Below are 16,446 nucleotides of genomic sequence, written 5' to 3' on the forward strand. Positions count from 1 at the left end.
TAAGGAAGACAACCAAATTCTCCAAGGTTAGAGTAATTTGGAGGGTTACCTGACCATATCTCTTCGAGAACCTTTCCATCCAATGCTCAGTGTAGTGACTAGTTCACCAAATAGCGTGTCAGGTTTATGACTTTTGCCCAAAACTCCGTTCCTAAACCTGCATTAAAAAGCATGCACTGAGCTCTCTCAAGTAAAGTTCTGTTCATTCTTTCTGCAACACTATTTTATTGTAAGGTATCGAAAATTATGCAATGTTGACTAATTCTTTCCCGTTTGTAATAATTTTTGAACTCAACTACATAAAACTCAAGGCCATTATCTATCCTTAACTGCTTTACAGACTTCCCAGTCTGTTTCTCCAGTAAGGTCTTCCATTGTTTAAAATGCTGAAAACTTTTTTCTTGTGCTTTAGAAAATAGACCTAAACCTTCCTGAAGTGGTCAATAATAAAGGTTAGAAGATATTTGCTACCTCATTTGGAGATGACATGATCTAAACCCCATAAATCAGAGTGAGTGTAGTCAAGTGTGTTATTTGTCTTGTGCTCTGCAAAACTAAAATTGGCTCGTGTTTGCTTCTCATAAACACAGTGTTAGTAAGAGATATAAAATTTCTACTCTTGCTCCAGGAAGAAAGCCTATCTTATTCAAAATGGTCATACATTTCTCGCTCATATAACCAAGTTGCATATGCCACAACCAAGTGAACTCTGAATCCGTAATAGATGAAATTCATCGCGACGTCATAATGTGGCAGTTGTTCTAGCTTCACCTTTGTAATTACTATTGCACGGTCACTTTTGAACCCTGCAGAATATATAGACTGCCTATTTTCTAACCTTTCATCAAAATGAGAGCTCCACAAGATACATTAATGTCGCTTGACTCGATGATGATTCTACAACCATTCAAGTCTAAAAAACCCAAAAAGATGAAATTCTTCTTCAATTCAGACACATGCTTGACATCTGATAGTGTCATGATGATTTCATTGTGCATCCTGATCTAAACGGTACCAATACCGGTTATCTTACAGGGTGAATTATTTCTCATAAGCACAACTCTACCTTCAACTGGGTTGTATGTGGAAAATCAGTTCTTGTTGGGACATATATGGTAAGAACACCCTAAATTCAAAATCCACTCTAACGTAAGCTTAGAGCTTTAGGTTGTAGACACAAATAACATACCATTATCTTTGTCCCCAACTACACTAGCATCAGCTACCTGAACTTTTGTTTTCCTTTTCTCGTTGCTCTCAACAACCCTTCTGCTTTTATTTTGTAACCTATAACACTCTGGCTTAATATGACCCAACTTCTTATAGTGACCACAATTCTTGTTTTGATTCTTCGACTTCAATTTTGACCTAGACCTACTCTAACCTGAATCTTTAGACTGTTGTCTGCCTCTTGCAACCAAAACTAAGGCTTGCCCATCTGATTTTCTATTTGAACCTAGATCATTGACAAGTTTTTCTTTGCTTAACAAGTTTCCTTTTATATCTTCAAATGAGAGTTTATCTCTACTATAAATTAAGGCTTTCCTGAAAGTCTTATATGAAATGGGCAAAATAACAATAATAGCATAGTCTAATATCCATCATCTATATTAGCCTGGACATTCTTCAAATCATTCACGAGAGTAACAAATTCACTGATGTGAGTCCTAATGGACACACCTTAGGCCATACGAAATGCGCATAGACTATTTCAACACCAATCAATTAGCCAGAGACTTTGTTATGTAAAGGGATTCTAACTTCCTCCATAAGGCAGACGTCGTTTTATCCATAAACACCTTCTACAACATATTATTTGTAAGGCACAACTAAATTGCAGACAAAGCCTTCTCATCAAGCTAATCACATTCTAACTTATCCAAATTCGCGGGCTTTTGCCCTGTAATGACTTTCTTTAGGCCATTCTGAACGAGTATTGTAGTCATCCGAACTTGCCATAAACTAAAATTTGTAATCCCATCAAACTCTCGATATTAAATCTCTTTGTCACCATATCTAAATGGGCTGATTGCGAAATCTAACCAAGCTGTAATACCAGTTTGGTTGCAGATCAATCCGTATAAACAATGAAAGAAGGAATAGAGATAATTGGGCACACAAATTTTCGTGAAAAAACTACTCCAATCAAAAGAATAAAAAATTCATGGGCAAAGGAGATTTCATTAATGAGAAAACAATCGAAGAGTACAAGATAGAGAAATTAGAAAAAACCCTAACCCTAAATACAAAGCTCTCTGACTAAACCATAAATTTTCCTTAAAGCTCTTTAAAACTCTTAGATTATTTTCTCTAATGTTGTGTGTTTTGATCACCTCTATTAGAAATATAATGGCTCTATTTATAGGCTAATTTTAGAGGATTAATCTAACTACAACTTCTCTGGAGTAATCAAAGTTCGAGTGGAAGAAAAAGTCCTGCTTGTTTGTAAAAACGCAACTACGTTGTGTGAGGAATATGTCGCGTCATTGCGATGCCACATACTTCCTCGTTGAGATGTCGCCGTCATGTCATCCTAACGTCTTGTGCTTCCTCGTTGAGATGTCACCTCTACTTCGATTCTGGTTGCATGAAGTACCTGCAAAATGTTCGAAAATACGAGACACTCCATAGAACCAATGATCAAACTAATGATTAAAACAATTGAAATGTTAATGAAGCCTATTGTAATGCATTCTACTTTATTTGTTTAAATTGAATTTGCTACTTTGGATTATGATGTTTTTAAGTATTTAAACTTTGAATATTTAGATTATGGATTTAAGTTCTTTTAATGTTTGGATTATGGATTAGAATGTTTTAATGTTGTAATGTTTTAATAAAAAGAATATTGAATATTAGGTTTTGAATGAGAATTCAACTTTGAATGTTGTAATGTATGAATGCATAATTGAACTTGTAATGTATAATTGTATCATTAATATTTATGAGATTATTGTTACTTAAATGTCTTTATAACTTTTATCTTTTTTATTTTTTATTTACCTTTTTTACTATTTTAGAGTTTTTTTTAAAACTAGTTGGACTAGTCAAATTAAGAAACGGTGGTCCAATTGGTCTAATTGTCTATTCGATTCTAAAAATTTTAATTATTATTAGGGTAAACTACACTTGTAGTCACCCAACTATTAGTGAATTTCTTTTCTAGTTACACAACTATGAAAAGTTAGAAAAGGGTCACCCAACTATTAGAATTTTTTTTTTGATCATCCAAGTATGAAAAGTTACAAATGGTCACACAACTATTCAATTTTGTCTTTTTTGGTCACCCAACTATCTTGGATTTTTGAGTGTTTCCATTTTTACATTAATCAACTGGTGACAAAAAAGAAGAAGATAAAATTGAATAGTTGAGGGACCATTTTGCACATTTGCATAGTTAAGTGACCAAAAAAAGAAATATACTAATAGTTGTGGGACTACTAATATAGTTTACTCTTATTTATTATATATGTATTATAATAATTAGACATAAAATAAAAGAATAGTTAATAAAAACTATTCTAATAAATAATACCTCTTTAAAATAAATAAAATATTTTTTCTTTATTAAAAAAGTAATAAAAATAACTAATATTTATCATTTGTTAACCGATAAAATTATATTCCACCCAAACATGTCACATGAAAACATTTGTTTGTAGGCAGTTGCAAGTAATTTACCACCGAGTACAACGATGAACTTGCAAAAGGAAAGTCTTGGTAAGCGATTGGGTGGATTTTTGTCTTTTTGATTTGATCAATAATTGCCTGCCCCCTTAGACATTGGCCTTTGGTGTTGGTCTCCATCTCGGCTTTGGGCCACCATAATTAGAAACTTCCTCTTTTGACTCAATCAAAATATTTTCAAAAAATGGGAAAGGGACGTCGTCGAGTTACTTAATTTCACGCTTAACAATATAATTACTTTGATCAATTGGTAAATAAATAATCTTAATTAATGTCCATAAATGGCGGTCTACCCAATCTGTTGCCTGCACCACTTAGTCTTGGCCTTGGGCCACCATACTTACCTGCTTGCTTTGAACTCTTCAAAGGATGGGGAAAAAAGAAATTGATAACATCCACGTGAAAATTCTGCACATCCATGGATTTTTATGTTAACGTAATCAATCAGCTTTAAGTAAACGTCAACCCTTTTATTAATTGTTATATATTAATTTAAAAAATCTATAATATATTATAATCCTTGTGAGTATTGGACATTCATGATTGTAACTGGACTAATCAAAGTTCGCATTCATCTAATTCCAAGAACTTGCCCACCGACAATTTGCTTTTTTCAACAGCGAAAGCGAAAAGGAAAGACAAGATTGATATTCCTCACGGCACTCCTCTTTTGGGTTACTTCCTTGTCCTTACCAGGATTACCACTGTCAACCAAGCTTCCCTATATCCAACCCTTATTATATATATGCTTGGAAATTTGTAAATTAAAGCATTGATATCCTTGGTTATTTATAATCCAAGAAAAATAGTGATGGGTTTGATCAGATCAGTAGTACTAATTGTGCAGCAGGTGATATTGCTTAATGCAATATCGGCGGTTAAAGCAACGGCAGCGGTAGCTTATCAAGCAAACTCCAGCTGCCAAAGTCGCTGCGGCGAAGTTAGCATCCCATACCCATTTGGTACCGGCGGTGATTGCAACGTCAGTAAACATTTCTTCATCACATGTAACACCAGTTTCACACCCAGCAAAGCATTCTTAACTACCAGTTCCATTGAGATCCTCGACATATCTCTCAATGGTCAGTTGCGCATCCTTGCTGATGGAAGCTATGATTGTTACAACAATTCAGGGGCTACACGGAATTTTACGTACTGGCTCCAACTTGGTAAGTTTTTCATAAATAATACCAGGAACAAGTTCACTGCAATCGGGTGCGACACCTATGCTCGGGTGGAAGGTTTCTCCGGACAACGTTATGCAACTGGTTGTTTGTCGTTATGCAACAACATCAACGACGTTTCAAACGGGTCTTGCTCTGGGATTGGCTGCTGTCAAACAAGTATCCCAAAGGGTGTGAAGAGCTATAACATCACTATTGAAAGCTATGAGAACCATACCGATGTATTGCCCGAAAACCCTTGCAGCTATGCATTTGTTGCAGAGAACGATAACTATACCTTCTCTACTTCAGATCTTCGTGGTTTCGATTTTAAAGACAAGCTATTTCCGGTTACTCTTGATTGGACAATCGGGAAGACGAGTTGCAAGGAAGCTAAGATGGATACCAAGAGTTTCGCATGCAAAAAGAATAGTAAATGCATTGATTCGGAACATAACTCTGGATATATCTGCAAGTGCTTTGAGGGTTACGAGGGGAACCCTTACCTTCCCAATGGATGTCAAGGTAACTATATATATATATATATCCAATGGCTGTATTTGTAGTTTCTATCATTACAAATAGTGTTATTTATTACTTGCATATAATCTGCAACTTTCAGACATAAATGAGTGTGTAACTATGAGTCCTTGCAATGGAACGGCAACATGTATCAACTTAAATGGGACATATGATTGTCTATGTCCGCCTGACTATAAAGGCGATGGTAAGAAAAATGGAACAGGTTGCAGTTTACCCAACAAGGATCAATCCAAGAGATCTCTCCTTATTGATGTTGCTCTAGGTTAGTAATTTCAATGCACAATTATAGAATTATTTTTTTATATCTAATTCTAATTTCGATTATATTTGTATGAAATATTTTGCAAGCCGGTGAAACTGGTTTCTCAAGCACTCATGCTGAACTTTCCCAACCCATTGTAGAGTCAATTGGGTTGGCTTCACCATAAACAATTTCATTATTTTTTACTTTCAATATACAAATTACATGACTTTTCACTTTTAAATAATATTACCATGGTCAATATATTTGTTTTTTCTTTTTTAAACAAGCTATTATTTTATGCTTTGAACATAGGGATTGGCGTTGGGTTTCTTGGTATCCTCTTAGGGATAGTATTGTTGTGTTGGATGCTCAAGCAAAGACAGATTTCTAAGTTAAAAAGGGTTAACTTTCAGCAAAATGGTGGCATTTTGTTACGTGAACAACTTTCAAAACGACAAGGGTATCGTGAAGAAGTTAAATTATTTACAGTTGAGGAACTCGAGAAGGCAACAAACAATTACCATGAAAGTAGAATTTTAGGACAAGGAGGGCAAGGGACAGTGTACAAGGGAATATTGGCGGATAATCGAATAGTTGCCATTAAAAAGTCAATAATTGGAGATCCTAGCCAAGTTGAACGATTCATTAATGAAATAATGGTGCTCTACCAAATCAACCACAGGAATGTTGTCAAACTACTAGGATGTTGTTTGGAGACACAGGTTCCACTGTTAGTCTATGAATATATCACTAATGGAACTCTTTTTCACCATTTGCATGATGATGATGCTGCCCTTGATCTTCTATGGGAAACTCGTTTGAGAATCGCCACTGAAACTGCCGAAGCTCTTTCTTATTTGCACTCTGCAGTTTCTATTCCAATCATTCATCGAGACATCAAGTTGGCTAACATATTGTTAGACAATAATTACAATGCAAAAGTTTCTGATTTTGGGGCTTCGAGATTGATTCCATCCGACGAGGCACAGATAACAACAATTGTGCAAGGAACCTTCGGTTACTTGGATCCTGAATACATGCATACAAGCCTTCTTACTGAAAAAAGCGATGTTTATAGCTTCGGAGTTGTGCTTATGGAGTTATTAACAGGACAAAAAGTGGTTTGTTTCAAAAGACCGGAAGAAAAGCGAGTTTTGGCTATGTACTTCGTTTCTTTGATGAAAGAAGACAACTTGCTCGACATTCTTGATCCTCGAGTGCTTACTGATAAAAATGTTGAGCAGCTTAAGGAAGTAGCAGCTTTAGCTAGTAGATGTGTAAGAATGAAGCGAGAGGAAAGGCCAACAATGAAGGAAGTTGCCCATGAATTAGCAGGATTGCAAGCAATGCCTAAACATCCTTGGAGTAAAAGTAAATTACAGGGAGAAGAGTCCGAATACTTGCTTGGTGACATGTGCAGCACTTATACTGATGGTGCAACGAGCAGCTCGATGGGTTATGATAGCATTAATAACAAAATAACATTTGAACTTGAAGGTGCACGCTGATTATGTAATCAAATTTTCATTTTTACAAAATACCCTTTATGATTTTAAATAGTTTGCTTTCATTTTTCAACACTAGATGGAACTTAATCTATATGAATTGTGTACAAGCCCGTTTGGCCCAGACCCATACCCAAATTAAACCAAATAACCCCAAAACCCAAACAGATTCTAACCTCAATCTAACCTAATTAGCCCAAATTTAGGGTTTTAGAATCTAAAACCTAAATCATCTAATCCTACCGCCCCCAGTCACATCTCCAGTGCAAGTGGTACCTACCTCCACCGCCGTTCGCCTGCAACATTAAGGGAAGAAAAGACAGTGTGCAAAAAAAAAATACTTGTAAAAAAACAGGGTATATAAGCCACAAAAAGATCGGGTGTAAGCTCTCCTTTTTTCTTTCCTTTTTTCGAAATACAAGAGGAATTTGCCAACAGGAAACATACTCAAACACTAACTCAAAAAAATGGCAACAAGACATATATCAAAGACCGAATCAAGGTCTATTTACTTTCCTTTTATTTTTTTATTTATTTTTTCTTCTTTCGAATTCGTTTGTACATATAATATCCGTCATATTAAAAATAATACATATATATATGTTAGATAAATATATAAAAAAAAGGGAAAAAAACTTACCTCTAGGCGGTGGCCGGCACTGCGGCGCCACGATGGGGGGGTGGCTGGAACCCTTGGCCGATTCTGGGTTTGCCCCAAAGAGAAGTTCCCCCCCTTTCCCCATTTTTTTTTCTTAAACTCAGAAAAATGAAATTTCAACAAAAAATTTTTGCTTTTATAGCCTCCCTGGTACGACGTCCTTTGGGGCAAACATTCCATCCCCAAAACGACGTCGTTTCACGCCAAACCCGAAGACTCGACCCGCGAGCATCAGGATCTGCGTATTTCTGTCAATTGGGATAATTGCTTGCGCGGTCCTTCCACATTTCTGTTATATTTTAATCCAGTTTTTTATTTTCTTAATTCTGTCTAGCAATTTTAATCTTTTTTTAATTTGGTCCTCTGACCATTTGAGAGATAGTTGATGGAACGGTATCGTTTTGGAGGGAGGGGATATTTCCCCGTCTGGTCCCTCCATGATTTCCACGCCTTTTAAGCCGGTCCCCCCTTTTTCTTTTATTTTGAATTCGCCCCAAATCCTTGTTTTTAAGTTCAAATTGGTCCTTTTTTTTATTTTCCATATTATATGCTAAATTAACATATTTAACATATCATTATTACTTTAATTCACTATTATTATTATTATTATTTTGATAATATTACTATTATGATTATACTTTATTTTTCTATATTTATTTATTCATTTTATCATTAATTTATTAATCCGTTATTATTAACATATCCTTGATATTTTTGTGTTATTATTAGTTGCTCTATTGTTTTTTTATTTTTATTACCATTATTATTGATTGTATTTATATTTATTTTAAATGCCATTATTATTGTCACTTCTATTACTATTATTACTATTGTTATTATATATTAATGTTGCTTATATATATATAGTATTTTTTTATTACCTTGATTTAATATTTTCATTATATTTGCTTTTCTTATTCCTATACTTTATTATTATTATTATTATTATTATATAGTAGTGCATATTTTTATTATATACGTAAATACATATATGTATATTTGTATATAGTATTATTATTTACTTTGCTTTAATATTATTATTATTATTATCATCATCTTTGTAATTACTATATTACCACTGTATTATGATTATTATATTTTTTTTCTTATTACTCATCTAGTATGTTTCTTATCTATTTATATTTCCATTATTATACTATATCTATTATTTATTAGCATTTTATTAATATTATTAGTATTAGCTTTTTATCAATACTTATATGTATGTATTATGTTTTTAATACTATTTTTTTAATACCATACATGTTGTGTATATTTTTTTATAACTATATTATGTATATGTTTCATATATATCATGTATATATTTATGTATCGTCATTAATAAATTTTTTACGTATATTGTTACCATTTTCAATAAATATCGTATACTTTTTTATCTAGTATTATATATTTTACGTATACGTATGTTCCCTACTGTTTCATATTTACGTTATTTCTATTATTACGTATATATTTTAATACGATATGTATTATTATCGTTTTATACCATTATTATTTATATTATTATTAATAATATCGTTTCCGTTATCATTGTCATTTTATTTTGCCATTTTTATATTTATTTATTTATTTGCTTGCGTATTCGATTATTTCATTTTCCTCACGTATGTGTTTATATTGACATATTACTAGCCTTGCTATTATTCCATCTCTTATGATTGCTCATATTATTGTTTTGACACTGTCGCACCTATTATGTTATTATACGCTTTTATATTTTACTATAAATCACGTTATATTTTTATTCAAAACATTAAAATAATTCTTTCATAAAAGTAATATTCTGTATTTGGTGATTCGAGACAATCGTGCCCTAACTTACTGGGTTTCGTTTTTCCTCATTTAACCTAAATAACGGAATATTCTTTTAAATTGCAATACGAGTTTTGAAAAAAGCTTATTCTCAGAGATACGAGGTGTTGTGCCCTAACTTACCGGGTATGACATTTTGTTATCTCGGGATAAGATTTTTGTTAACAAAGGCAATATTCGGCATTTAGAAATTTGAGATATCGTGCCCTAATTTACTGGGTTTCGATTTCTCTCGTTTACACCAAATAGTCGAATATCCTTATAAAAAGGGGTTAAAATACATGAATTTCTGAGTAAAAGACAAGCTCATTCTCAAAAGTTCGAGATGCCGTGTCCTAACTCACTGGATATGACATGTTGTTGCCTCGAGATGAGAATGTCTTTAACGTTCAAATGTTATGTCTTTAACGTTCAAATGTTTTTTTACAAAGAAGGATCGTATTTTAGATTCTTTCAAGTTTTCAAATCTTTGATACTAAGACACTAATTAATCAACTAGGTACCAATTTTGGGCGTATCGAGGGTGCTAATCCTTCCTCGTGCATAACCGACTCCCAAACCTATTTTCTTGATTTGTGTGGACCAAAAATCGTTGTTTAAATAAATCAAACCATTTATTAAAACAAACACTTTTATGAGGTGACCCGATCACACCTTATCAAAAAAAAGTTTGGTGGCGACTCCTCTATTCGTTTTTGTTTCCAAAATGAAGTCGATTCCTGTTTTTCAAAAAAATTGTTACGACAGCTTGGTGACTCCGCTGGGGACGCAAATAAGAGAGTCAAGCCACAACTTGATTAACTTTTGTCTTTTTATAGAAAATTGAAAATTTGGTTTTGAAATACGATCCTTTCGTTGCATTTCATCAGCTATTTTTGTGGTTTATGATATAATACCTGCTGCGTCGGTTTGAGTCTTTAAATAAGTTTTGCATATTACATTGCATGACCGCTGTGGTCACACCCTTTAAGTGGGAGTGAGAAACTACTCCTTCGTGAGGTTTTCACATTGGTGCAGGATAGTGGATCGCTTTCGGGATACATCTGTACCTATGTCTTCGTGAGATTTTCATCTCCATGCAGCCATAGGGAAATGTATTCCCCTGAACTGAACTCGGTCTATATGAGCCTATAATGGGTGAAGATCGAGGAATCTGCTGGTTCAGGTACCTTTACTTTAGAACGGAACCCCATCTAGCAAGCCTTAAGAACCCACCCTAGGTAGAGCCACTCCGAAACCCTAGTGGTTACCAAGCAAGTGCTATATTTATTATTCCTTGTTTTCTTTAAACTGCTTATGAAATACTGACTTGCTTTGTTTTACTTTGATTGTATTGGCATGGCATTTTCATCACAAAATGTGTTGATTCACATTCGGTTGCTAAGTAGATAGCTTATCATGGAAAATGGGTTTTTTGATAAAGTAGAGGACAATGCGGTCGTTCGGATATGGGCTGAGACAACCCAACAAGAGAAAGGTGACAGTCTTACCGAGGGGTACATGTCAGAGTTGTGGGATTTTACTCGGATCAGCGTAACTCAGAATAATCTCCAAGAGATGAAAGAAATTTGGGGTCAGTGGGATGACGAGGTCAAACAGCTATTCTATTTCCATTACGATGATTTACCTTATCTACTTGATGTCAAGGTAGATGAACACCTGTTTCGAGCCCTTACCCAATATTGGAATTCTGCTTACAGTTGCTTTACTTTCAGGAAGGTGAATTTGGTACCGATTATAGAAGAGTACACGGCCTTACTCCATTGCCCGAAGATTCAAGTTGACAGAATTTATTCCAGACCTGCCAATGTCCCAGCATTTTCAAAAAAGCTGATGAACATCACAGGGATGAGCGAACAGTAGGTCACAACCTGGATCAAACAAAAAGGAGATTGTAAATGCATTCCTTAGAAGAACCTGAGAGATCTAATCTTAGCGCACCCCGATGTGAAGAAAAGGGTAGATGCCTTTGCCCTGAGCATTTATGGGCTGGTTATCTTCCCCAAAGTTTTGGGGCATGTAGACGAGGCAGTTTTCGATCTTTTTGACAGGATCGGTAAAGGGACCACACCTGTACCCGCAATCCTAGCTGAAACATTCAGATCATTGAATGCTTGTCGAAGAGCGGGTGAAGGGAGATTTATTGGATGTGCACAGCTCTTGCTATCTTGGTTCCATAGCCATTTTTGGAAAGTGGAAAAGGCCTCGTATCGTATCTTCTCTAAAAATTACTCCCCACTGAAAGAGTTAGCAGTTACACCGAGGAGAGATGATATTACAGAAGAAAATTGGATAACGATTCTCCAAAATTTGCAAGAGAAAGACATTGAATGGAGAGCCCCGTGGATGGTTCCTGATGAAATATTATACCGATGTAGAGATTTCAATTGGATTCCCTTATTAGGAGTATGGGGAGTCGTCGGGTATACTTTTCTGCTTGCATTAAGACAGTGCAGATCCAGACAGTTTACACCACCAACATACGGGTTAGCTCAGTGCGAGTTCGTATTTACGGGGAATAATTACAAAAAGAAAGTTCGCGAGATATCAAATGCCTAGAACTAGACTCGTAGAATGAAAAAGTTTGCTGCCAATCCTATGACTACCCCTGGGTACGACCGGTGGAGGGATCAGAGGATTAACGACAACATCCCTACATCAGATCAAGGGAATCTTCGGTCAATAGAAGAACACTTGAATGTAATCCCATCTGAGCTAGAAATCATCAGGCAAGATTTCGAGAGAAAGAGTCTCGAGCTAGAGAAAAGGATTGAGCAATTGGAGGAAGAAAAAATGTAGCTAGGGTTAGATGTCGATGTCCAGAAACTAGAAGCTCAAAGACTCAGAAAGGGAAAAAACAAGGCTGAAGAGGACTTGGGCAGTTTGAAAACAGATTATAAGAAGCTGCGTAGATCAATGAGAACCGCTGGGTTAGGAAAAACATCTGAACAGTGGCGACAATAAGTAAAAGAAGAGAGAAGCAAAGCCAACCAATGGGAAGAAAAATTTCGCGATGCTCAAGCTAGAGAAGGTGCTCTGAAAAGAAGTTTGGTAGAAAGCCAAAACGAGAAGGAGGGACTAAAGATTCGAGTATCAGAGTAAGAAAGGTCCTTATATCAGTATCATACGCGTAACTCTGTAGTCGAGTTGAAAGCTAGTCAGAGCAGAATCGAAGAATTAAAAAAGAATATAGAAGAACTTAAAGCAGCGCTACAAAATCGTGAACTTCAGATGGAACTCCTTGAGGTAAATAACAAGCGATTTAAGAAGAAACTTCATCAATCTCAAGATCAGGTCCAGAACAGGGACTACGTCATGGGCGAATCTTTGACTCAAGTGCGAGAAGTGGCTGATCACTTACAAACATTAGTAGTACAAGCCGATGTGCTGAGTTTAAAATACGAGTCAGAATCGGACCGAGGCCGAGAGCTAGCTTGGCTTCTTAGGCAGGTCAATGCCTTAAGTATCAGGGCCAAGCCTTATATGTAATCTATTTTATGTAAAGAAACTTGTTTTCTAGAAAAGTTACTATAATGAAATCGAATTGGAATCAACGCTTTTTTGCATTCATCGCATTCATTGCATTCATGCATCAACATTGCATCATACGCACTAAAACTCACAAAAAACCCTAAAAATCATAGCAGTTACCCTGGAACATCGTTACGGTACAAGAGGAAGAATAAGAGCAATGGACCAAAGGTTAGAGAGATTGGAATAAATGCAAAAAGAGATGCAGGATCAACTACAAGCATGTATGCAAGAACAGCTGACCAAAATCCAGCAAGATGTAAGGGACCAGATGCTGGAGTCCCAAAAAAGTATGATGGATCAATTAACGTGTCTATTGGCTGGCGGATTAGAAAAAGGGAAAAGCCCTTTGATCAATGCGAGAGGTGATAATGAAGATCCTACCTACCCTCCAGGTTTTGCCCTAGTGGACGTTCAGACACAACCTGATATGTACTCAAGAAGGCCATCGGTCACAATTAGGCCCCAACCATTTCAAGCCGGTGTTTCGGCACCGATGAATTATCAGGCTAGCTTGGGCTCCAATCCGGGGGATAACCCGACTAACCCTGTGGTCCTCAATCTCAAGGAAGTAACAAAAACAGAAAAGACAACGGTAGAACTCCCGAAAGAGCTTGAAGAAAGGTGTAAATGGTTAGAAAAAAAATTTAAAGAAATGGAAAGCACCGACCATCGTGGTGGAATAGATGCTAAGGAATTAAGTTTGGTTCCGGACCTGGTACTCCCTCCCAAGTTCAAAACTCTGAAATTTGAGAAGTACAACGGGACTAGATTTCTAGAAGCTCACATCACTATGTTCTGCAGACAAATGGCAGACCATGTTAAGAATGACCAACTATTAATTCACTGCTTCCAAGAAAGTCTGGTTGGGGCCGCTTCTAGATGGTACAACCAATTGAGTCGCGCCTAGATCAGTTCATGGAAAGATCTAGCACAAGCTTTCATGAAGCAGTACGGTCATGTGACAGACATAGCCCCTGATAGAATCACTTTACAGAATATGGAGAAAAAGCATAATGAGAGCTTTAGGCAGTATGCCTAGTGATGGAGAGAGGTGGCCACACAAGTCTAACCCCCTCTGTTGGAAAAGGAAACCACTATGCTCTTCATCAACACCCTGAAGGCACCGTTTATTAACCACATGCTGGGTAGTGCAACCAAGAGTTTTTTAGACATAGTAATGTCTGGAGAAATGATAGAACATGCGATGAGATGTGGGAAAATAGAGGCTGGAGAAAACACCAAGAAGTCAGCGCCAAGAAAGAAAGAGCACGAAGTGAATAATGTGAGTTCATATTCAAAATCGATCACCGTAAGCCAACCAAGGTCGATAACTACTGGACAGCAGGGCCCACTCAGACAAGAGACCAACATAAAACAAAATAGGGAGAAACTCCAATTTACGCCCATTCCAATGACGTACAAAGAGTTATACCAAAGTTTATTTGATGCACATGTCGTGTCTCCCTTCTATCTAAAACCAATGCAACCTCCATACCCCAAATGGTATGACGCAAATGCCCAATGCGAATATAATGCGGGAGACACAAGACACTCAATAAAAAACTGCACCACTTTCAAGAAATTGGTTGAAAGACTCATCAACATGGGCATCGTGAAATTTGATGATACATCCAGTGCAGAGAATCCATTACCTAACCATGGGGATAAGGGGATAAATGCGATAATTGAGAGTTCGGGGAAAGAAATTAAGAGGAATATTGCAGAAGTGAATCCCCCGCTGAAAGAAGTATGGAAGAAAATGGTGGAAAGACGGTTGATAGCACAGAATTCAAAGGTCAGACCTCTAGAAGCAAAGAATTATTGCGAGTTCCATGATCAAGAGGATCACGAGATTCAGAAATGCAGCCAATTCAGGGCTTTAGTACAAGGATTGATGGATAATAAGGAGCTAGAATTCTTTGAATATGTCGGGAGCCCAGAAGAAACAGATGTGTGTGCCTCCGAAGAGGGATCGATGAAGGATGTGTACAAAGTCAACCACCCCCTAGTTATCATATCGTATCCAAGAATGAATGAAGCCGGGGTACAAGTTGCGCCAAGGGTCGTAATCCAGAAACCCGTTGCTTTCCCTTATAAAGATAGCAAAAGGGTACTATGGAACTATAGCTGCAATATGACAATCCAGGGAGAGGAGATCCCAATTAATACATCAGAGAAAGGTCAAGACGAGGGTTTTTATACGCGTAGTGGAAGGCGTTATACCCTAAATACAAAAGCCGAGTAGGTTAAAGGAAAATCATTGGCAATTGAGCAAAAGAAAGAGAAGCCGGCGGGACCTGAACCAACTGTTAATGAATCAGTGACTAAAAAAGAAGCAAAGAAATTCTTAAAATTTTTAAAGCACATCGAATATAGTGTCGTAGAACAGTTGCACAAACAGCCAACTCGTATATCGGTACTGGCCTTACTCTTAAGCTCAGAAACCCATCGCAGTGCATTAATGAAGGTGTTAAATGAAACTTATGTTGCTAACGATATCTCTGTAAACAAACTGGACCACTTAGTCAACAATATAAGTGCCGAAAACTTTATATTCTTCAATGATAATAAAGTACCGCCAGGAGGTAGAGGATCGACTAAAGCTCTGCACATCACGACTCGCTGTAAAGGGTACACATTACCGGGGGTATTGATTGACAATGGGTCTGCACTAAATGTCGTACCCCTATCTACGCTGAGTAGGCTGCCAGTGGATAGTTCCCATATGAAGACATGTCAAAATGTAGTGAGAGCGTTTGATGGCACGGAAAGGAAGGTAATGGGGAGAATTAAAATACCCCTCTTAATCGGGCCAAGTACGTACGAGGTAGATTTCCTGGTCATGGACATTAAGCTTTCGTATAATTGCTTATTGGGGAGGCCATGGATACACTCAGCAGGGGCAGTCCCTTCCTTGCTGCACTAAAAGTTGAAATTGGTAACCGAAGGTCGGTTAGTAACGATCAATGCTGAAGAAAACATCATCGCAGCAATAACCAGTGACGCCCCATATCTAGAGGCAAATGATGAAGCAACTGAATGCTCTTTTCGGTCTTTAGAGTTTGTGAATGCGACATTCGTTACTGAAGGAAATACAATTCCAAGGCCCAGGTTATCTGAGACTACAAGAATGGGACTACGGCTAACTGTTGGAAAAGGGGTCCTACCCAGAAAAGGACTCGGGAGATACCTCCAGGGAAGGATTAATACACCAACAGTGAAGGACAAACAAGACCGTTTTGGGTTAGGATTTAAACCAGACACGAAACAAAGAAAGAA

General features: G+C 36.6%; 1 protein-coding gene across 1 annotated transcript; it reads left to right on the forward strand.

Annotated features, from left to right (window-relative positions):
- Positions 1-4,318: 4,318 nt before the first annotated feature.
- Positions 4,319-7,207, forward strand: LOC107951498 (putative wall-associated receptor kinase-like 16). Its single transcript, XM_016886566.2, has 3 exons — positions 4,319-5,375; positions 5,473-5,655; positions 5,950-7,207. The coding sequence occupies exons 1-3, from the start codon at positions 4,499-4,501 to the stop codon at positions 7,143-7,145; spliced, it is 2,256 nt and encodes a 751-aa protein (XP_016742055.1). The 5' UTR covers positions 4,319-4,498; the 3' UTR covers positions 7,146-7,207.
- The last annotated feature ends 9,239 nt before the right edge of the window (positions 7,208-16,446 follow it).

Source organism: Gossypium hirsutum, chromosome A02 (genome assembly GCF_007990345.1).
Source record: "Gossypium hirsutum isolate 1008001.06 chromosome A02, Gossypium_hirsutum_v2.1, whole genome shotgun sequence".
In the NCBI taxonomy this organism is placed as follows: Eukaryota; Viridiplantae; Streptophyta; class Magnoliopsida; order Malvales; family Malvaceae; genus Gossypium; species Gossypium hirsutum.